This window comes from Panthera leo, chromosome B2 (assembly GCF_018350215.1).
Source record: "Panthera leo isolate Ple1 chromosome B2, P.leo_Ple1_pat1.1, whole genome shotgun sequence".
In the NCBI taxonomy this organism is placed as follows: domain Eukaryota; kingdom Metazoa; phylum Chordata; class Mammalia; order Carnivora; family Felidae; genus Panthera; species Panthera leo.
The window spans coordinates 50,092,683-50,115,229 of record NC_056683.1 but is presented as its reverse complement, the minus strand read 5'-3'; the positions used below and the strand labels follow the sequence as shown (position 1 = coordinate 50,115,229).

At 40.0% G+C, this 22,547-nt stretch overlaps 1 protein-coding gene across 1 annotated transcript; it reads left to right on the top strand.

Annotated features, from left to right (window-relative positions):
- Positions 1-6,933: 6,933 nt before the first annotated feature.
- On the top strand, positions 6,934-21,560 carry LOC122220027 (glutathione S-transferase A4). Its single transcript, XM_042939049.1, has 7 exons — positions 6,934-7,036; positions 8,041-8,149; positions 12,359-12,410; positions 13,761-13,893; positions 14,734-14,875; positions 17,004-17,135; positions 20,949-21,560. Exons 2-7 carry the CDS (start codon positions 8,063-8,065, stop codon positions 21,069-21,071), a joined length of 669 nt encoding a protein of 222 aa, XP_042794983.1. The 5' UTR covers positions 6,934-7,036; positions 8,041-8,062; the 3' UTR covers positions 21,072-21,560.
- Positions 21,561-22,547: the final 987 nt, after the last annotated feature.

The following is a 22,547-nucleotide window of genomic DNA, read 5'->3' as shown; positions in this document are numbered from 1 at the left end:
TCAAGGGTCCCAAAAAAGTCAAGTAAATATGAAACCACCAAAGGAAACTAATAAAGCTTCGAGTACTGACCCTAAGGAAATGGAAAACTATGAACTGTCCGATGAAGAATTCAGAATAATACTCTTAAGAAATTTTAGTGAACTCTAAGAAAACACAGACAACTAAACGAAATTAGGAAAACAATACATGAAAAATAATGAGAAGTTCAACAAGGAAATAGCAACCATCAAAAAAAAAAAAAAAAAAAAAAGAAAAGAAAACCCACAAAAAAACCCCACCAAACCCTAGAAATCCTAGAGTTGAAAAATACAATAACTGAACTGAAGAATTCATCAGTTTCAAAAGTAGACTTGACCATGTAGAAGAATCAGCGACCTGGAGGATGAAACACTGGAAATAACCCAGTCAGAGGAGCAAAAGGAAAAAAAGAATGAAAGAGTGAAGAAAGCCTACCAGGATTATGGGACACCATGAGTTATGGGACACACTATGAAACAGTATTCATACTATGGGATTTCTAGAAGGAGAAGAGAAAGAGAAAGGGACAGAAAGTATATTTAAAGCAATAATGCTGGAAACTTCCCAAACCTGGGGAGAGAAGTAGACATCCAGATCCATTAGGACCAAAAGACTCTAAATAGGTTAAACCCAAAAAGGGCTACACCAAGACACATTATAATTAAATTGTCAAAAGTTAAAGACAAAGAAAGAATTAAAGAGAGGTTACATATGAGAGAACCCTGATAAGACTACTGGTGGATTTCTCAATAGAAATTCTTCAGGCTAGGAGAGAACGAGATGACATATCCAAAATATTGGAAGAAAATAACTGTCAGCCCCAAATTCTCTAGTTAGGGAAGCTGTCCTTTGGAAATGAAGGGGGGGATAAAGACTTCGCCGAACAAACTAAAGCAGAGGGATTCATTATCATCAGACCTGCCTTATGAAGGAAGCTAAGATTTCTTTGAGTGAAAGTAAAAGAACCCTAATTAACATCATAAAAACATGAAAAGAGAGCATAAATCTCACTGGTAATGATAAATATGTAGTCATAGTTAGATTCTGCTATATAATCATAGTGATGCATAATTCACATAAATCTCTAGTTTAAAAGTTAAAAACAAAAACAAATGTAATCAAAATAACCGTAACTGCAATAATCTGCTATTAGTCGCACAATATAAAAAAACATGTAAATTGTAACAACAATAACCTAAAATGTGAAGGCGGGAGAAAAGTACTAGTGTAAAGCTTAAAGATTCTATTAATTAGATAATAGATAATATCTATTAATTAGATAAGCACCCAACTCTTGATTTCAGCTAAGGTTATGATCTCACAGTTCGAACTGTGAGGTTGAGCTCTGCGTCAGGCTCTGGGCTGACCTCACAGAGTTGGCTTGGGATTCTCTCTCCTCTTTCTCTCTCCAAATAAATAAATAAACTCAGGAAAAAAAGAATTCTATTGGTTAGCTGTTATCGGCTTAAGATATGTAAGTTACCAGTTTGTGTAAGCTTCCTGGTAACCACAAGGGAAAATCCTGCTGTCATTCCACAAAAGAAAAAGATAAAGAAGTCAAAACATACTGATACCAAAGACATCAAAGCACAAAAACAGACAGCAGGATAAGAAACAAGGAATAATGGATCTATAAAACAATCTGAAAACAATGAACAAAATGGCAATTAGTAAGTCCTTAACTATCAACAGCTACTTTACTGTAGAGGGGATAAATTCTCCAGTTAAAGGAGACATAGCATGACTGAATGGGTAAACACACACACACACACACACACACACACACACACACACACACCCCAATTCAATAATACGCTGCCTGCAATAGACTTACTTCAGCCTTAAAGACACACAGAGGCTGAGAGTGAAGGGATGGAAAAAGACATTCCAAGTGAATGGTAACAACAATAAACGACAAAAATCAGAGGTAGCTACACTTATATCAGACAAAATGGACCTTGAACTAAAAATGGTAAAAAGAGAAAAAAGGTCATTATATAATAATAAAGGGGTCAATACATCAAGAAGATATAACAAATGTAAATATTTATGCACCCAGCATAGGAACACCTAAATATATAAGGCAAAAACTAATGTTGCAGGATTCTTTACCACAATACCCTGGATTCATTGTCTTGCCACTTCGAAGAATGAAGGGTGGACACAAAATGAGCAGCAGGCAAAAGTTTATTAGAGTATAAATTAGAAAGTAAGAATAGTAGGAAAGTTCTCTTTACAGAGAGGGGACACTAGAAAGTGAATGCCTGCTGACAATAAGCTAGGGTCCTTGTTTTATAAGGTTCTGGTCGTGCCCCACCCCCCATCCCTCCCCCTGTTCCTTCTCAGGTTCCACCCTTATTGACCTTATAGTTCTAGGTGCTGGGTTGTCCATTCCTGATTGGCTCATTTCCATTGGTGGTCTATGCCATACTTAGGTCTTTTGTCAAATTCCTGAGGGAAACCTGAGGGGAAGTGGGTGGGTCTGTTACATTCTTAAGAGGAACCTTATGCTTGAGGGGGTTTGCTGTGGTCTGACATTCCCAGCATTGTTCCAAAATAGGTTTTTTTTCCCCACCCAGGGACCTCAGGCCCTATCCTTTCCCTCTCTGCCTATTTTATCCTATCTTTTCCTATCACTAACAAAGGTAAAAAGAGAAATAAACAGTATACAATAATAGTTGGGGACTTTAATACACCACTCTCAACAATGAGTAGATTATCCAGACAGAGAATCAATAAGGAAACAGTGGATTTGAATACTACTATAGACCAAATAGTCATATACAGAATGTTCTATCCAACAACAGCAGAATACACATTCTTCTCAAGTGCACATGGAACATTTTCTAGGATAAACCATATGTGAGGCCACCAAACAAGAAGTCTTAGCAAATTTAAGCAGACTGAAATCACACCAAGTATCTTCTCTGACCACAGTGGCATGAAACTAGAAACCGACAACAAGAGCAAAACTGGAAAATTCAAGAACACATGAAAAATAAACAACACTCTCCTAAACAACTAATGGATCAAAGGAGAAATTAAAGGAGAGATAAAAAAGATTCTTGAGACAAATGCAAATGAAAACCAGCATACTAGAACCTGTGGGATGCAGTATTAACGGTTCTAAGAGGGGAGTTCACAGCAATTAATGCCCATATTAAGATGCAAGAAAATCCCTAACAATTTAACTTTATGCCATCAGGAACTAGAAAAAGAAGAGCAAAAGCAAACTGAGCCCAAAGTTAGCAGAAGAAAGGAGATAATAAAGAGTAGGGCAGAAATAAATGAAATAAAATAAAAAACGATAGAAAATATTAACCAAACTAGGAGTTGGTTGTTTGAAAAGATGAACAAAATTGACAAACTACCTTGCTGTCAGGACAGGGTCTTGGTATCAGTCATTTACAGCTAAGGCTGAATGTAAGCCAATTGTTTCCCTCCTCCTGGAGTGTTTTACATATAAACCTTCTCTTAAACTGAGATTTAAAGCTCTATTATTTTAAAGCTCAGGGATTTTTGTTGAGGCACTTTTTTTAACCTACAACTGAGTGGGTGGGCAAAGGGTTGAGGGCTGAGGATTTCCCTGGGCACTGAAAACAAATCAGGTAGGTAGATTCTACTATCTACCACCACACTATCTACTATGTTTAAGACTTTCCCAGAATGAGAGCGACTCCAAGGGTCTCTAAGAATAGAACAATTTCGGAGGCTTCCAAGTAATAAAATGACTTAAAGTCACCTGCTGTAGAGTGGCAGAATTACTATAACAGGACTCTTTATTTCTCCACCAGCCTGTGTCATCATAGAGTCTTATGATACTGCTTTAGTTTCTCATTCAGGCAAATAAGAATGTTAGGATACTGTTATCCCTATTGTATTAGGTTGGACTTATGAAGTTGTCATTTTGTAGGTTAGAAAAAAAAAACCCATTAAACTATCAGCACTTTAGTATGTTTCAACTCATTAGAAATAAGGAAATGGAGATAAATGTTTGGTTTATCAACAAAGTTGAATAATACTTGTCCTGTCTAGTTCAGTTAAAGTGAATTCTTACAGAAAGATGGGTTAAAAAAATGAATAAAGAATGATTATTTTCAGCAGGGTTGGAAAATATGACTTCCTACCTATGTTAAACTGAGTCATGTCTGTGTTAAGTCAGAATTAGAAAGGTGAAATTGAACATACACTATTAGTCTTATTTGTGAGTGACTATTCTGACTCTTCTGGTGCTCAGCTGTTCTTGACTTGCTTATCTTCTTTATATACTTTCTCTGGATAAGCTCATCCTTTTGCTGCCAGCTGGACCCATCTCAGTCCTCTTGTCTGAGTCTTAGCTGGCTGATTCAAGTGTCTAATGGACATTTTCAGTTGAATGGCTTAGAGAAATGAAAGACAAATCACCTCATTATTTTCCCCGAGCCTTGTCCTCCTCTACTCTTTATGGAGGAGAAACCAAAGCATTGTTCATTCATTCATTCAATCATTTTTCCAATACATATTCTCTAAACACTTACTCTGGGCTAAGCATTATTCTAGAAGCAGGATACCCAAGAATGTATTTTTTAAAACTATGAAAATCCCTAACCTCATATAATTTGCACTCTATTAAGTCTACAAGTAGATAATAAAATATGTAAACAAAATACATGGTATGTTAGATGACAATAAATGTTATGAAAAATAGAGGAGGATGGAAAAGGAAATGTGTGTGCTTGGGCGGAGGGTGGGGGGATGCATCATTCTAGACTTTTTCTCTTCCTTCCCCTACTCCTTGTTATGATAGGAAAAAATAGGATAAAATAGGCAGAGAGGGAAAGGATTAGGGCCTGAGATCCCTGGGTGGGGAAAGACATATTTTGGAACAATGCTGGGAGTGTCAGACCACAGCAAACCCCCTCAGGCTTAAGGTTCCTCTTAAGAATGTAACAGACCCCACCTACTTCCCCTCAGGTTTCCCTTCGGAATTTGACGAAAGACCTAAATCTACAATGAAAACAACCCAATAGGGAATGGACAACCCAGCACCTAGAGATATCCAGCCAATAAGGGTAGAACCTGAGAAGGAACAGGGGGAAGAGATGGGGGCAGGGAGGGCACTACCAGAACCTTATAAAATAAGGATCCTTGCCTATAGTTGGTGGGCATTCATTTTCTAATGTCCCCTCTCTGTAAAGAGAGCTTTCCTACTTTCTTGCTTTCTGATTGTATACCCTAATAAACTTCTGCCTGCTGCTCATTTTGTGTCCTCCTCTTCATTCTTTGAAGTGGTGAAACAACAAATCCTGGGTTTTGAGGTAAAAAAAAAAAAAAAAAAAAATCCTGCAACACTGTGACTTGATTGTTAAGTCTGTTATCTTACACCTCAATATTGCACCCTTTTCTTAACCATAGTCTTCAAATGAATGGTACTACTTTAATACACACAGATATTTAGTAGGTTTCTCTCTACTTTGCACTGTCCCAATTTATTCTCCACGCTCCTGACAGAGAAATCTATTAAAAATAAAATCTGTGTTATTTGCTGTGGTTGTCAGTGCCACAGGCCTCTCCAGGCAGGTACTTTCAAGAACCCCTCATGGGGGAAACCGATAATCAACATCTATAGTCGGAGAAATAGCTGAAATAGTTTTGAAGTCCTTTTGAAGGCATATATTTTAAACTGAGATCCATGTGAGTTCTGCCTTCTATTCTGTAATATAGCCTTGATGACTTTACTATGTTGTTTTAGTTTTAACTTATTTACCAGCCAAATCACTTTTGACTGGTAAAAAGTGACACGTGACACGTCTACCCCAATGTTCTCCTTCCTCCCATCCAGGAAGGTGCTCTGTGTAGCCTGTGACTTAGAGTTACTGAAGTGAATGGTAAAGCTCGTGATGATAGTTGGGGTCAGGAAAGAAAGGGGGGAAAACACATATATGTATTTAGTATATATACACAAAATGAAATGAGAGAATTTAAGTTCTGTTTAATAATACATGGGTTCTGTTTAATAATAGTATGTTTATGTAATGCCTTTTGTTCTCTTGTAGGGTACTTTGCTTATTTTAAGAGCCTTCAAATATTAGCTATACCTATTATATGAATTTACAAGACGTTGCCCTTATTAAAAGTTTGTAGTTGCTATTTATTAAAATATTTGGTAGATTAAAATATTTGGTAGTTGCCCTTATTAAAAGTTTGTAGTTGCTATTTATTAAAATATTTGGTAGATTAAAATATTTGGTAGTTGCCCTTATTAAAAGTTTGTAGTTGCTATTTATTAAAATATTTGGTAGATTAAAATATTTGCTAGGGGTTGTCGTCTCAAAAGAAAGGCAGACTGCCACGTGCAGCGCCTCATTTGGATGTGTCTGGAGTCTTGGAAGCTTGACTACCCTACGTTCTCCTACAAATGGACCTTGAGAGCTTGTTTGGAGGTTCTAGCAGGGGAGCGCAGCTACTCGTATACCCTTGACCGAAGAACGGTCCTCCTCTATCGGGGAAGGTCGTCCTCTTCGACCGAGCGCGCAGCTTCGGGAGGGACGCACATGGAGCGGTGAGGGAGGAAGGGGACACCCGCCTAGCCAGCCAGATCAGCCGAATCAACCCTGGCGATCAATGGGGTGACAGATGTCGCAGCCAGATCGCCCTCACATCCGAAGCGCTAGGGGCGCGCAAGAGCTATATAAACCTAAAGAGATTTTTAACTTTACGCATAGGCCGAGTCACTCTAATGGTACCGGGCCTCTAAAAGGATTTTTTAACTAAAGTCCTAATCTAACTAACATCTTAAAGTCTACTTAATTCCTCAAAACGCTAAAATTGGCGCTAACTGGCTCGAATTTGGACTATTTTCATATTATCCAGAATGCCTTGCAGATGGGTGGAGCATGCTAAACACTGCCGTCTCTATTGGTGAGACTTCCCAGCCTCGCCCACCCGAGCGCCAGCTCGCGGCCAGCTGGTCCCGCCTCGCTGCAGACAGCTGGCAGAGCGCTTTGTGAGGCTCCGGGTGCTCCTACCGGACTCCAGGTCTGTCTCCCTCCTGCCGCTCCCACCCGCCCATCCCCTTCGCCCTCCACTCCCTGGCCCCGAGTCTCTTCCTCCACCGTGCGTCCCAACTCTCTCCCAGCACCCATTCAGTCCTTCTCATCTCCCTCCCACCCGTCCTTTGGCGCCTCCGCCTCCTTCTGGGCAGACGTGGCCCTCTTGGCTGGGGTTGGAGTCATTCTTGGCTCAGCGTGCGTATTTTTATTAACCCGCTCTGCGGAATCCGAACCCACTGGTTTCCGTGGAAGGCTAGCTCGTGGGCTAGTTTTGGGTTTCCGTGGGCTGAGCGGGGACCGGAGTAGCCCAGTCCTAGTAGACTAGGAGTCTAGTCTCGGGTGGTCGAGTCCGTGGCCTGGGCGCATTCCCGAGGCCCGAGGCTCACCTCCCAGCTGTGGCGGGGGACGTGCGGGACCCCGGGGAAGCTACCGCAGGCTGGAAGACCGACGCACATTTTGCAGACAATAGTAATGCTCGGCCGGCCCATCTCTCAATAGCTGTAATAATCACATATGACGATGCATGTGAAAACATGAATTCTTGCAAGGGTTCCAGAGTGCATAATTAATTCTCCGCGGCCCTCCGCACCTTGCCTCACCAGACCGAATTTGAGAAATTTAAGCTTTTCAAGGTCAAAGTGTATGATGTTCTGAATCGGGGAAGTACCGTACTGCTGGCTAGGATGTCTTTACAACAAATGGCCCCAGCTTCCCAAGATCCAGAATAAGAGATCATAAATAGAAATGGTATGGAAGTCAAGTGGTTGTTTCTTTTAATATTTGAAAATGGTGGTATGTTTTCATTGAGTGAGCGAAAACGCAGTCATAAAGGAAAAAAAAAAAAAAAAAAAACGAAAACAAAAAGCAAAACCGACTTCCTTTGCCAAAATCCTGAATATTCGTTTAGCCCGTGAGCACCGGGGTTGAAGACTCGAAATAAGAGAAATAAGACTGCTGGTGTGCGAGGAGCTGCGTATTTGTTTTTTTCAGAAACCTTTTCTGAAAGGCCATCATGGCAGCAAAGCCCAAGCTCCACTATCCCAACGGAAGAGGCCGGATGGAGTCCGTAAGATGGGTTTTAGCTGCCGCTGGAGTCGAGGTACCCTCTATGCTGTTTCTTCACAGATTTGTTGTACAACTTTGAGACTTTTGAGGAAAACATAAATGGCGGAGTCCTGTTCTAGCCCTCTCCCCCACCCAACACAGACATGCTTAGTTGAGTCAGAAGATTCCTTGGTTGAGTCAAAAGGGGTTTTTCTTTATAAATGGAATGTGGTTAATGGAAATCTGTTTTACTTTCCACTTTTACTTAATCATTGGCTTCTGATCTACCACCAAGAAGTATTAATAAGGAGAAGAGGAATGAACCTGAAATTTGCCAGTTACAACTTTTCTTAATTATACAAGCTATAGGTAAATTTCCTCTTCAATGGCTTCTAACTGGCAGCCTTCCTCTGCATATGTGTAGGCTTTGGCCCACGGTGGTTTTGTCTTTTTGTTCTATTCTTTTAGTTTCTTATTTATGGAAATGTTCTAATGGGTTACAAAGGTTGGGAAACCATTGGCATAAATTTCCCTCACCCATTTTCAATTGTCATTTGCTTTGTGCTAATCTTGTTTCATCCATCTCCTCCATTTGTTTTGTGGGAGTATTGTAGTTTTTATCTCTAAAAGGTAAGGATTTTAATACATAACCACAATACCATAATATCACCCAACAAAATTAGCAGTTCTTTACTAATATCTTAACAGTCTGATTACTTCAAACAGGTCTTTTTATAGTAAGTTTATTCCAGTCTGGATCTATATCATGCCCACACATCGCATTTGCTTAGGTTTCTTTCAGGATTTTTTAAATCTGTAACAATTTCCTCTGCATTTTTTAAAAATAAACTTTATACTTGGGAATAATTTTAAATTTATAGCGAAGTTATGAAGACAGTGCACAGTGTTCCATTAATAGCCACTCAGTCCCTCCTGATGATATCGTCTTACATAATCATGTCAAAATTAAGAAATTAACATTGGTGCATGACTAAACTACAGACTATTTGAATTTAATCAGTTTTGCCAATAATGTCCTTTACTCTTCCAGGATCCCACATTATACTTAGTCACTACGTTTCCTTAGTCTCAACCTGTGACAGTTTCTCAGTCTGTTTGTAGAATTCTCCATAGTTTAGGTTTGTTTGAAGTTTTCTCATAGTTGGACTGGGTTTTGAGGTTTTGGGGAAGAATAGCACAGAGGAGAAATGCCTTTCTCATTGTATCATATTAGGGCTGATATTAACATGAGTATATCACTGGTGCTGTTAACCTTGGTCATTTGGCTAAGACGGTGTCTGCCAGGTTTCTTCATTGTAAAAGGATTTGTTCCCTTTATTTTTCGGAAACGAGTCATTAAGTTCAGCCCACGCTTAAAAGGATGGGAATTAAACTCTACCTCCTGGAGGGGGCGGCATCTGTGTTTAGAATTCTTACATAAGGGAGATTTGGGTTTTTTCTTGTCCATTTATCTATTCAATCATTTATTTTTATCAGTATGGACTTTAGTATTTATTTTGTGCTTTGGGTTATAATCCAATAATGTTTTCTTGCTCAAATTGTCCCACTTTGGCCATTAGCTCTTTCACGTTGGCTCCTGCGTCACACGTGTGCACATGACTTCATCCTCCCTTTTCTTTTTTTCCCTTTAGCTCTTTCTTACTTTCTGACACTACAAGATGCTTCAGGCTCATCTTGTATTTTCCTTGCCCTGGCCTTAGAAATTGGTATTTTTCCAAGGAGCCCTGGTCCCTTTTATTAGCAAATGGTATTAGCAGCCAACAGCTGAGTGCTAAGTGTCTGCATCTGTTTTTAGTGCCATTTATTTGTGGAAGAAACTACCCTGTAGAATTTCCCCCATTCTGGATTTGACTGACTTACCCTCATTTCAACATATTCTTTTATTCTCTGTGTTTCCTGTAAACTAGTTAGACCCAGAGATATGGTCAAATCCAGGCTCCTTTTTTTCTTTCTATCTCTAAATCTTTTTTTTTTTTCCCCTACCAGACTCCATCACAGGGATACTGGGTGCATATTTTTATTATACGACATCAAGGGATGCATGATGTTTGACTGTCTCCTTTTCAGCAATGCCAGCTTGATCAGTGCGTTCCGGTGACGTCAGGCTGGATCCATGCATAAAGTTTCCTCCATCACCTTCTCAACTAGTGGTTTTAGCAGCTATTTTCATCACCATTGTTAGGGATAACAAAATGGTGCTTTTTCTATTTCTGTCTATCATTTTATCTGAATTTATTAACTGTGTTTCTTTTCTGAAGAGTAATTTTTCACTTAACTATTTAATTACTTTGAACTACAGCTCATATGGGAAGAGTAAGGTAAATGCTTGATATAGTCTCTTTATCGATTTTCAGAATAATTAGACGTTACCATAGTAACCTCCAAAGATGATACATGAGGGTTTTGGGGTTTGCGGTTTTGTGTTGTTTGGTTGGTTTTAGTTTTGGTTTCTTTGCATATCATTATAACTCACCATATAGTGTTTTACAGTTTTCTAAGTGAGTTGATATCACTTTTATATACAAATTCTGACTTCTGACTTCTCTTGAGAAATTTGAAGATCTGATTGATACTGGACCCTCATTTTCAGAGGGCAAGTAATTACTAAGTCTGACTAAGTAAGGAAGGACTGCCACCATAGATGGTCCTTTCTAGTTCATCACAGTCCCCATTATTCCCCCATTGTCTCAGGATATGTTTTCTAATTATGTTAATAAGATAGTGAAAAAAATTCTTGGTCCTGTGACCTGAACCTGGTTGGCTTATTGATGTCACCTACCTTTTCCCTGCATGCTTCTGAGTTTGCAGTTCTGTCTTATTGAATAGGTTTGCAATGGATATCTTATTTGTACCTTTAATATAATCTTTTCCCAAATCTTCTCTCTTCCAATCCTCATTCTACCTCATGCCTCCTACTCTCCTGTGTATGAGTCAAGATTCTTGGTGACAGCAGTAGAAAGCCAACCCTAATTAAGTTCTACAAAAAAGAAAGTGGGTCACGTAACCCACCTCCCCTAGACCAGTTGCAGTGGGCAGGCAGGTGAGGTAGAGGAATTAGCCCAGCAGGTCCTGAACCCACCTTCCAGCCAGTGTGGAGGGAAACCACAAAGAAGTGTATAAAGGAGAAACTGACTCATGAACTCCCACACAACTTGGTAACCAAATTCCATCTAGAAGAATTATCAGAGGAGGGCTACCTAACTAAAGTCTAATCTCTTAAATAAAGATTTGTCCTTGGAGAATGGAGCTCACACTTTCAGTTGGGAAGTGAAAGTTAGTCTAGGAAAGGAGAGCCAGATAAGTGGTAAAGACTGCAGAGTGGGAATGGCAGAGGCAGATCCCTCGAACCTGTTCACAGATGTTGCACGCTCAGGAGAAACTTAAACACAAGCAAAACAAAAGGAAAAAAGTTTTCTGTAGGTTTGAAAGAGTCTCAGCCATTTTTGTTACAGAATACCCCGCGTCCTGGATTTGCCTGATTTTCACCTTGCAGTTAGATCTGGCAGTATTTTTTACAGTGTTATTGTGCCCTTCTCACTGTCACGGCAGGAAGCACACACTGTCTCAGTGTCCCCCAATGGGGAGCTAAGTTTGACCACTTGGTTAGATAGATGGTGTGATCTCCAAATCTTTCCACCACAAAGATGCTTTTTTCCTTTGTCATAATTAACTTGTGGGCTGATACTTTAAGGTTGTTTGAATATTCTGTTCCCCATAAGGCAGTGATTTCAGCATCCATTTTGATCCTTTTCAGAATCAGTTGTTACATTGTAGGTTACAAATTGGTGATTTTCTAATTGTATCATTAGCACTAATTCTTCTGTAAAAAAAAAAAAAAAAAAAAAAAAAAGAAGCTTTTCCTTCTGCCTTGTTGAATATCATCACTTAAGGACACAGGGATTTTTTTTTATTAGAGTGTGTGATGATCCTTAAGTGACATTACCCGTCTGATGCTTGAATTGTCCCTAATTTGGCTAAGGACTCCCCTTCAGGTAGGGTCCTGCCTGCCTTTGCCTTTGCCATATCTCATTGGTCTTTGAGCTCTTCCTTGCTTTCTGATGTATTAGCATCAACCTTTTCTCCCAGGAGTCCAGGTTTCTTTTAGTGATACAGGGAAACCAAGATGTGGGTGCTAAGTGTGCTCCTTCTGCTTCTGAGACAGTTTAACTTGGTATTTTCAGTCCTGATCCTGTAATGATATGTGCCTTCATGGGGGATATATTTTTTTTTTTTTTTAATTTAGTTTGATGAAGAATTCTTAGAAACAAAAGAACAGTTACAGAAGTTGCAGGATGGTGAGTATGGAAGTGAAACAACTGTTTGGTAATGCTGATTTTTCTTTTAAGAACCAATATTTATGTGGAAGGTCAAAGATGCTGCTTACACTGAACTCTCAACAGTATCCTAACACCAGGGGGGAAAATAGCTGAAATTGCTCTTCTCTGAGAGCTAAAGGGAGTGAACCATCAGGTGAACAGCCTTTCTCCATCCCTTTCTCCTCTCTCTGCCCCCCTCTTCTCCCGCTTTTTTTCCTCTCCTTCATACCTTCCCTCTTCATCTTCCCCACCTAGCTCCAAATTATCTGAGCCATCAGTGCCTGCTTGAGTATGCAAACAGAAGTCCTCATTTAAACTGGGCCGCATATTTGCAGTGAATACTAAACAGAAATGAATTCAATGAAAGTCCCCCCACCTTCAACTCCTGATCAGCCCCACTCCCTCTATGCCCAGGCTCCATAAGGAATACCTAGTGACTCTGTAAGTAGCCTCCCTCCCAGCCATCAGCAGGGTCTCTAGACCCAACTGAAGGCTGCCTCAAGAGGGACCAACTGTAATGTCCCTCTTCCTGTGTGACACTGGCCTCATGTCACTAGGCATGTGTTGAGTAATCATTTTCCCCAGACACTCATGTACCCCCAATCTGTGAGCTCCTTGAGGGCTAGGCTGTATCCTACATTTGCATCTCTCCCCAGGGCTTAGTATGTGGAAAGTGTTGACACAGTTTTGTTGAAAAAAGCAAGTGGTTGGTTTTTGATCCATGACAGCAGACTTGGTAGTACGTGGTCTGTGGCTGTGGAACAGAAAGCCCGGTGAGTACACATGAGTCTCAGTCGGTGACGTAGGTTTTATGATCAGATTGTTTAAAGCAGTGCAATCGATAGAACATTCTACAGTGATGGAAATGTTCTGTTCCCAGTCTGGTGTCATAGCCGCTAGCCATACATGCCTACTGAGCACTTGCAATGTGTCTAGCATGCTTAAGGAATTAATTCTAAATTTGTCAAAATTTTGATTAATTTAAGTGTACGTTTAACTAGACACATGCAGCTACTGACTACTGACTGGGTTGGCCAGTGCAGCTCTGAAGAAATATCTTCCCCACATTCTCTCCCGCCCCTTGTCATGACTGTTGGGCACTTTTGCTGGTATGAACATGAAAAGGGAAGGTTTTGAACAGGGCTTGTTTTCAGGCTTCTTTGGCAGTTCAGTCTGCTACCCTGCATGAAGTTGATGTCATCTGTCATCAGGGAGCTTTCCACTGTTCCCAAGGCTCTGGCTCCACCGTCCCTTTTCATTCAATAGGGCATGTTCAGGGGTTGGGGGACAGGGAAGAGATCAGTTTTAACTCTGGGCTTCCATTCTCAGGTAACCACCTGCTGTTCCAGCAAGTGCCAATGGTTGAAATTGACGGGATGAAGTTGGTGCAGACCCGCAGCATCCTTCACTACATAGCAGAGAAGCACCACCTGTTTGGCAAGGACCTCAAGGAGAGAACTCTGTACTATGGCCCTCTCAAGTGTTCTCTATTGTCACTTACTGAGACCTCAGCCGATTAGCAGTCTGTACAGCACGCCCCGTCTCCTTTATGTCTTGTATCATTAGAGTAAACCGGGAACAAAAACCAGTTGGAAAATCAGCACAGAGAGTCTGGGCAAAACAATAGAGAAGAATTGAGTTCAGATACTAGATCCTCTATTTGGGGTGTGATTGTTTCAGGTTTCAACAGGTTTAAATGCTTTGATATTGCTTTTTACCTTTCTTGCAAATTTAATATCACAGAGTATTAAGAACAGGAGGCTGCCATGACATTCAAGGTCAGGAATACTGTACCTTGATTATAATTTGGATTATATTTTTGATATATAAATCAAAATGGCTGAGTTCCACAGTCCTGCCGAGTGTCCTGTACAATATATTAATATCATATGCCTGATAATGAAAGTCAATTAATATGGATAATGGAGTCAATGAAATATTGGGTGGAGTGTTTAGCACCATGCCTGGTACATACCAAGCATTCCATAAATGATAGCCACTGTTTTTATAAATGTGAAATTCCACCCACACCAAGCGTGGGTTCTGGAGTAAGGATACACAATTAGGGTCCCTGGAGAGGGGGATGTCATGGCTATTTGCTTTCTGATCTGTGACAGATTTTTTTGAATTACAGCTAAAATTGGCTTTGCATCTTTGCTCTTGAGCCACGTATAGATAAATGCTCCCGGGTCCTTAAGTTGCCAGAGCCTTAAGAGAAAAGCACTCTGAATTCTTAGTTGTGGAAGCCGATGAGTTCAAAGAAGGGGAAACTGAGATAACTTTTCTTTGTTGTTATTTTAAGGATTGACATGTATGTGGAGGGGACGCTAGATCTGCTGGAACTGATTATCATGCATCCTTTCCTAAAACCAGATGATCAACAAAAGGAAGTGGTTAACATGGCCCAGAAGGCTATAATTAGATACTTTCCTGTGTTTGAAAAGGTAGGTGGCGGAGCAACTCACGAACACAGCATGACCAGACTACAAGGGAGCTGTCACTGATGCCCCGCTCTGCTCTGGGCAGTGGAAAGGGGAGCCTGCTGGACTAACCTCGGGGATTCCCGAGAGCTGACAGTAGCTGTCAGAGCAAAGCCAGGGTGTCTTGAAGCCCCTCAGGCTCTACTTGGACCATGTTACTCGGAAGTCTGGAAAAAACATGGCTTCACCACATGTGCGCATTATTGTTCACCGGGTGCCCACCCTGTGTAAGATGCAGAAAAGCAGAAACTGCCTAATTCCTACCTTCTTTCATCCCATGAACATTTGAGGAAGGGCCATTGTATACCAACATCCTACCTGATAGTTTGGTATGATGAGAAGACCATTGTTTTATTTCTCTCCCGTTTGCTCTCTTTGCTTCCTGTTTTGTTATTTTCCTCATCTTGTTAATATATCTGCTTTACTGGGCTTCAGACTCCTGTTTTTCTCAACTAAGAGCAATTGTTTTAAATGTTTCGGTTAAAAAAAAGAAGAGAGTGTAAACGTACAGAATTGGCAAATCTCTGGCCATCTTTGTAGAATTAGATTTAAGAAGGAGAGGTATTCTCTGGGTTTTTCGGTCACTTGGTTTCATGATCTCTCACCCACAGGCACTTTGCAAATGTAAAATGTGATAATGTAGAAATGTGTGACAAGGGAGGAAGAGGTGCCTTGGTGAGAGGTCACTGCTGGTTCTTAAATTCCTATGGCCCAGACTGAATCAGGGCTCCTAATACATACATGAGCTAAAAATTTTTAGCTTTATTTTTTTTAATTTTTATTGTTTTTTACACATATGGAATGGAATCACAGAGAGACTGAACAACATGCCTAATGTGGGGAGCCAGGATTGGGAATCCTGGCCTCTGACTGCAATTCTGGATTCACTATGCTCTCCCACTCTGGCTCCAGTAGCTATACTTGATTTGGAGTTGTATGTAGAGCCCCTGTCTGACACCCCGCCAACCCCCCCCCCCCCCACACACACACACCTTGCATGCATTCATACTCACTTATGGGCATCTAAGAGTTCACTACAAAGGAGATCCCCCCTTTTCTTTCTTTCTTATTTTTTTTTTTTTTAACTTTTATTTATTACTGAGAGAGAGACACACAGAGCGTGAGCAGGGGCAGGGTAGAGAGAGGGGGAGTCACCGAATCTGAAGTAGGCTCTGAGCTGTCACCACCGAGCCCGACGCGGTGCTCGAACTCACAAACCTAGAGATCACTACCTGAGCCGAAGTCGGTCGCCCAACCAACTTAGCCACCCAGGCGCCCCAATCCCTCCCTTTTTTACCACTGTTCCTTGCTTCCTCCTCCTCATCATCTATCCCTATGAATCTCTGAAGCGACATGTTGCCCTCACAACGGGAATCAAGATGAGCCCTTGTGCTTTTAGTTTTCTCTGTCTTGGAAGTTGTGACAGGAAGCCTGCTTTATTAAAAAAATTTTTTTTTTCAATGTTTATTTTTGAGAGACAGAGACAGGTTGTGAGCAGGGGAGGGGCAGAGAAAGAGAGAGGGAGAAACAGAATCCGGAGCAGGCTCTAGGCTCTGAGCTGTCAACACAGAGCCTGACGTGGGGCTCGAACCCACGAACTGTGAGATCATAACCTGAGCCAAAGTCGGACAGTTAAGGGACTAATCTACCCAGGCACCTCGGAAACCTGCTTTTTTTATGGTCATGTCTAGTTGATGACTGCAGGTCCCCATGTTTGTAGAAATACGGAGTCAGCAAGTGAGATTAGAGTCCTTGGAGGGGACCTGTTGCTGACTTACATGACGTCCCCCAACCTCCTGCATCTGTCACCTCTAATCATTTCTGTAGGATACATTTATGGAATAGATGTGTCCTTTTAAAGCACTGAATGCTAAATCTAGAATTCAGATTTTCTTCCCCTTTTCAGTGTTTGATATAAAGCAAGTATTTAATGGTACTTCTGTGTCTACACCCTTTGTGTGTTCTCTCTCTCTGATATAGGGATCCTCCTCTTGGTATTACTTATATGCAGAGATACTGCACTGACTCAATAGTTTCATCAGTTTCTCTGTGTAAAGAATTGTTAGCAATGCAAAACATTTATATCCTGCAGGTTTTAAGGGATCATGGGCAAAGGTTTCTCGTTGGTAACCAGCTGAGCCTTGCAGACGTGATTCTACTCCAAACCATTTTGGCTCTAGAAGAGAAAATCCCCAATATCCTATCTGCATTTCCTCACCTCCAGGTAAATAAAACCATGTTTTAGAAGATTGGTCCAGATCTGTTAGACCTTCCTTCCTTCAATATCTGTTAGTTGGTTGGCTAGGGGTGCATGTGTCCTTTTTTAGATTCTGGTTAGTAAAATGAAATGAAAGTAGAAACTTGAAATGGTTTTTCTGGTTCCCAGATCTTACGAGCTGGAAGATAACATATCTGTGAAAGCAGTTTTACCTAAGTTTTGTCCCATAACTACGCTCTTGAAACAAATCACATACACAGTTTGCTAACAAACTTGCCTTAGGGGTAATCTCAGGGATGAGGCGTTCCTCATCTGTCCATGCCGTATATATACTGACAGGAGGGCTTCAGGGTCAACACCAAAAACAGTCTCCTTGTCAGGATGTGGCTCCCGATTTTCAGAAATAGTAGGTGCTCTTGAATTGGAAATGTCCCAGCCTGAGTTCTGAAAACAAGTAAGAGACTCACTGAATATCACTCCAGAGAGTTCCCACCATACATTCCCCTTCTTGGAAAATCCAAGGAGAGACTTGTGTGTGTCTCCACTTATTCCTCAGTATTATTCTGGTAAGACTGATCATGGAACTTCAAAGCAGAAAAGGGCTTTAAACAACTAATCTCATCCAGCACCTTTGGTGTAGATACGAGGAAATAGAGACCCAAGGTCAGGAAGTCAGCAGCCAAGATGGCCTAGTTAGTGAGCCTCAGTTCTGTCTAGGACCTTAGCCTTTTATCTCCAGGTCCAGTGGGTTTCCTCTATATGGGGGTTTGGCAAACTGCAGCCTCCGGGTCAGATCAACCCTGCCACCTGTTTGTGTATGGTCCCTGAGCTAAGAATGGTTTTTACATTTTTTTTTAAAGTTTTATTTATTTTTAAGAAATCTCTACACCCAACATGGGGCTTGAACTCATGACCCCAAGATCAAGAGTCACACACTCCTCCGACTGAACCAACCAGGTACCCCAATTTTTACATATTTAAGTGGTTGGAAAAAAACATCAGAAGAATAGTATTTCATGACACATGAAATTATATAAAGTTTGAATTTCACAAAGCCATGCTCATTCATGCACACATTGTTTACAGCTGCTTTTGTACTACCACAAGAGTTCAGTAGTTTTTTTTTTTTTAACGTTTATTTATTTTTGAGACAGAGAGACAGAGCATGAACGGGGGAGGGTCAGAGAGAGAGGGAGACACAGAATCTGAAACAGGTTCCAGGCTCTGAGCAGTCAGCACAGAGCCCGACGCGGGGCTTGAACCCACGGACCGCGAGATTGTGACCTGAGCTGAAGTCGGATGCTTAACCGACTGAGCCACCCAGGCGCCCCAAGAGTTCAATAGTTCTGATAGAGACCATATGGCTTGCAAAACCTAAAATATTTACTAACCGGTCCTTTATAGGAAAAGGTTGCCAATCCCTTATATACCCAAATGGGCACATATTTGACTAAGTTACCAAAAGTCAAGAGAAATACACTAGATCTCCAAAATCTCCAATGCTTCTTAAAAAATGATAATAATTTTTCCAAGCCTAGCAAATACACTTTGATATACTTATGAGGACAACAACCACTAGTTAAATACATACACCTGGAAAAGAAGAATAGAAGTCTTCAACAAGGCAGTAGCCATTATATTGTTTAGCTGCCTGTTCATTTCCTCTTGTAGACACAGGGGTGAACATTCTTTAACCTGACTTTCATACCAGTAGGTCCCTGAAATAACTCAGGGACCTGTTGGCATTTTCCATCCATGACACTAACAACTTATTTTTAAACCCCAGGTACATCTGTGTAAATGTAATTTTTTGAAACGTGGGTCAAGGTTTTTTTTTTTTCCATATTGAAGGATAGTTGACACATAATGCCATGTTAGTTTCAACACCGTGACCCAGCAGCTCCATACATCATGCTATGCTCATGACAAGTGTAGCTACTATTTGTCCCCATACAACGCTATTACAGTGTCATAGACTATATTGTCTGTGTTGTACCTTTCATTCCCATGATTTATTAATTCCATAACTAGAAGCCTTTATCTCCCACCCCACCCGTTTTGTCTATCCCGCCCCCACCCCACCACCTTCCTTCTGGCACCTGTCAGTTTGTTCTCTATTTATGTGTCTGTTTCTGTTGCTTGTTTCATTTTTTAGATCCCACATACAAGAAAAATCCTATGATACTTGTCTTTTTCTGACTTATTTCACTGAGCATAATACCTTCTAGATCCATCCATGTTGTCACAAATGGCAGAATTTCATTCTTTTGTATGGCCAAGTAGTGTTCCATTGTATATATAAACACATATCTTATATATCCACATCTTCCTTATCCATTCATCTATGGGTGGACACTTAGGTTGTTTCCATAATCTGGCTATTATAAATAATACCACAATAAGCACAGGGGTGCATATATCTTTTCAAATTAGGGTTTTAATTTTCTTTGCGTAAATACTCAGTAGTGGAATTACTGGATTGTATGGTATTTTTATTTTTAATTTTTTGAGGAACCTCCTTACTGTTTTCCATAGCAGCTGTACCTAAATACAATTTTAATCTCTGATGACATTGGGCATCAATATTAAAACACTTTTTTTTATGTTTATTTTATTTTTTGAGAGAGAGAGAGAGAGAGAGAGAGAGAGGGACCAAGCATGAGCAGGGGAGGGACAGAGAGAAAGGGAAACACAGAATCTGAAGCAGGCTCCAGACCTGAGCTAAAGTCAGACACTTAACTGACTGAGTCACCCAGGGACCCCTTGGTATTAAAGGACTTTAGAATCTAACACCAGATCTAAGTTGAAATGAGTATCATTCCTGCATTGATTAAAGGGCATAAAAGTCAGATGTCACAAAAGTTTTATTGTATGTGACAAATATGAATCTCAGGTAAACCTTTAAATGATAAATCCTATAGAACAAGTTTCCAAATGTTAGTATAGTATTTGAAATTAGATGATATAAAGAGTTAAAATAAGTAATAAAAAGAGAAAATTGTCATTTACATAGCTTTAATTGACATAATTATTAGCTTTTGTTAATAGTGAAATATGTATGTATGTTTCTGTATCTCTGTGTGCATGCTTAAGGCTATGCTTTGTATATTATTGACTTTTAATAAATAGTAACTTTTTGAATAAATGACCTCTTTGAAAAATTTTATTAGAATAATTATATATGATAGATATACACTTCTTCATATGGTTCAAAATTTTTATTAGATCGAATAGACTTTTCTTCTCAATTACTGAGAATTGGTAAGATTTGACTGTATGAATGGAAAATATGATTTCCGTAAATATCTGGTATCTGGGGTCTGAACCCCAGGCTGTAAAAAATGCTACTGTCCGTCTCCCATTCATAGCCATAAAGAGGATCCATTTGCTAATAGGAGTAAAACAAGTCCAAGGAAGCTGAATTTCAGTTGTGCCATATGGTGACTTTTTTAAATACTTTTATTCAAATGACTCATGCATTTTCTCTGAGTAGAATAGTATATTTAAGGTACTGATTTTTCCTTCCTTTTTTCTCTTTAAGCAAGTATTATAATCCTAATCTAAGTATCTTTTTTATTTTTCTATGTCTGAAAAGAATTCACATTTTGGTCTGAGCTGTGAGTTTGCATGAATAAGGCCTGGATAGATCCCAGCCATTGTGGGCAGAGATTGTAAATAGTCACACCAACACTTCTGCTTGGGTTTCTGTAACAAATATGTATTGCAAAAACTTTCATGGGCCATTTTGCCCAACTGTATTTTCACAGTAACTTATTACCTTTGCTGTTAACCTTGAACTGTTGTGTTTTCCTTTTTCAGGAGTTCACAGTGAAAATCAGTAATATACCTACAATTAAGAAATTCCTTGAACCTGGCAGCAAGAAGAAGCCTCCTCCAGATGACATCTACGTGAGAACCGTCTACAACATCTTTATGCCCTAAGACATCACACCCATCTGTGAGTGCGAGCTAGTCCCTAGAGATTGCTGTCTCCACAATAGCATCTTCACTGATGCTGGGCCACTGCGATCCCAGCTCTGTCATGGTGCTATGTATGATTGTTCTTCAGTTGGGTCTTTCATGTCAAGATCTCTTTTAGAATCATTGATTTTTTTTTTTTTTTTTTTTTTTTGTGCAGTGAATAATTGTTAAGTGACCTTTTTCTGAAAACCTTTTTGAAGAGGCTGACATTTAAGTTAGATCTGATGTGGTTACTCATTTCCTGAATACCAAGGATGGGCAGGACCTCATGTTCTCTGAGCTTCTTTTCTCCTTTCCTTATCCCATTCTAAATGCCCTCCAATCTTTTCCTAATGTTTATTGTTTGATAACAACAGAATATCTAGTGAATAATTCCTCTCTGCTATAATAAGTCTGTGGTAGTAATGAAGGCAGTCAGTATTAGCCAAAATAAAGAATTTATAAATCATCGCCCTGTTGCCAGAATTTTTTTTTTAATTAAGTTGTTTGGAATTTATAACACACTCTCATGGTTCAAAAATCAAAAGAGCATAAGAGGGTATAGAGTTGGAAGTGTTCTTTTCAGCCCTGCCCCCAAGCTACCCAGTTCTGTTCCCCATAGGTAAACACACTTATCATTTGTATATCCCTCCAGTTGTATTTGATGCATGTATATGAAAATATAAATATATATTATTTATCTTCTTACTACCCAAATGGTTATTTGTAGACGGGTAACTTTTTGCATTTCAAAACTAAAAGTACTGTTTGTTAATACTCCTTTATTTTTTTTATTTTTAAGTAAACTTTTTTTTAAAGTTTATTCATTTATTTTGAGAGAGAGAGAGAGCAGGGGAAGGGCAGTGAGAGAGGGAGAGAGAGAATCCCAAGCAGGCCCCACACTGTCAGCACAGAGCCCAATGAGGGGCTTGAACTCATGAACTGTGAGATCATGACCTGAGCTGAAACCAAGAGTTGGACGCTTAACCGACTGAGCCACTCAGGTGCCCCTATTTTTAAGTAAACTTACTAATTAAAGTATAATACACACACAAAGGTAAGCATATTGTAATTTTAAAGTATAATGAATTGTCACAAAGTGAATACTCCAATGTAACCACCATTCAAATCAAGAAATAAAACATCATCAACACCTCAGAGGCACCCCCCAAATGTCTCTTCTTGATAGTTTTTGTATATATAGTGCAATCATATGATACACATTTTTCTGTTTACTTTTTATACTTAATAATTTTTATGCCAAGAACGTATACCCTTGTTATACCACTGTATTAATACCGCTTTAAACATGTGTTGGTTTATTGCTCAGATACTGAGTACCTATTATATGCCAGGGAGGGTGTCAGGAGGCAGAATCCCAAAACAGAGCCCCTGCTCTGGAAAAATCCACCACACGGTAAGGGAGATAGACATGTAAACAGCTGAAGTAACTTTGGA

What these genes read in the sequence shown, in the direction of transcription:
- LOC122220027 (XM_042939049.1), top strand. Translation starts at nt 8,063, where the DNA reads ATGGCAGCAAAGCCCAAGCTCCACTATCCCAACGGAAGAGGCCGGATG. An exon ending in TAGCTGCCGCTGGAGTCGAG is followed by an intron (nt 8,150 to 12,358) that starts GTACCCTCTATG and finishes TTTTTAATTTAG; the next exon opens with TTTGATGAAGAATTCTTAGA. An exon ending in ACTTTCCTGTGTTTGAAAAG is followed by an intron (nt 14,876 to 17,003) that starts GTAGGTGGCGGA and finishes TATATCCTGCAG; the next exon opens with GTTTTAAGGGATCATGGGCA.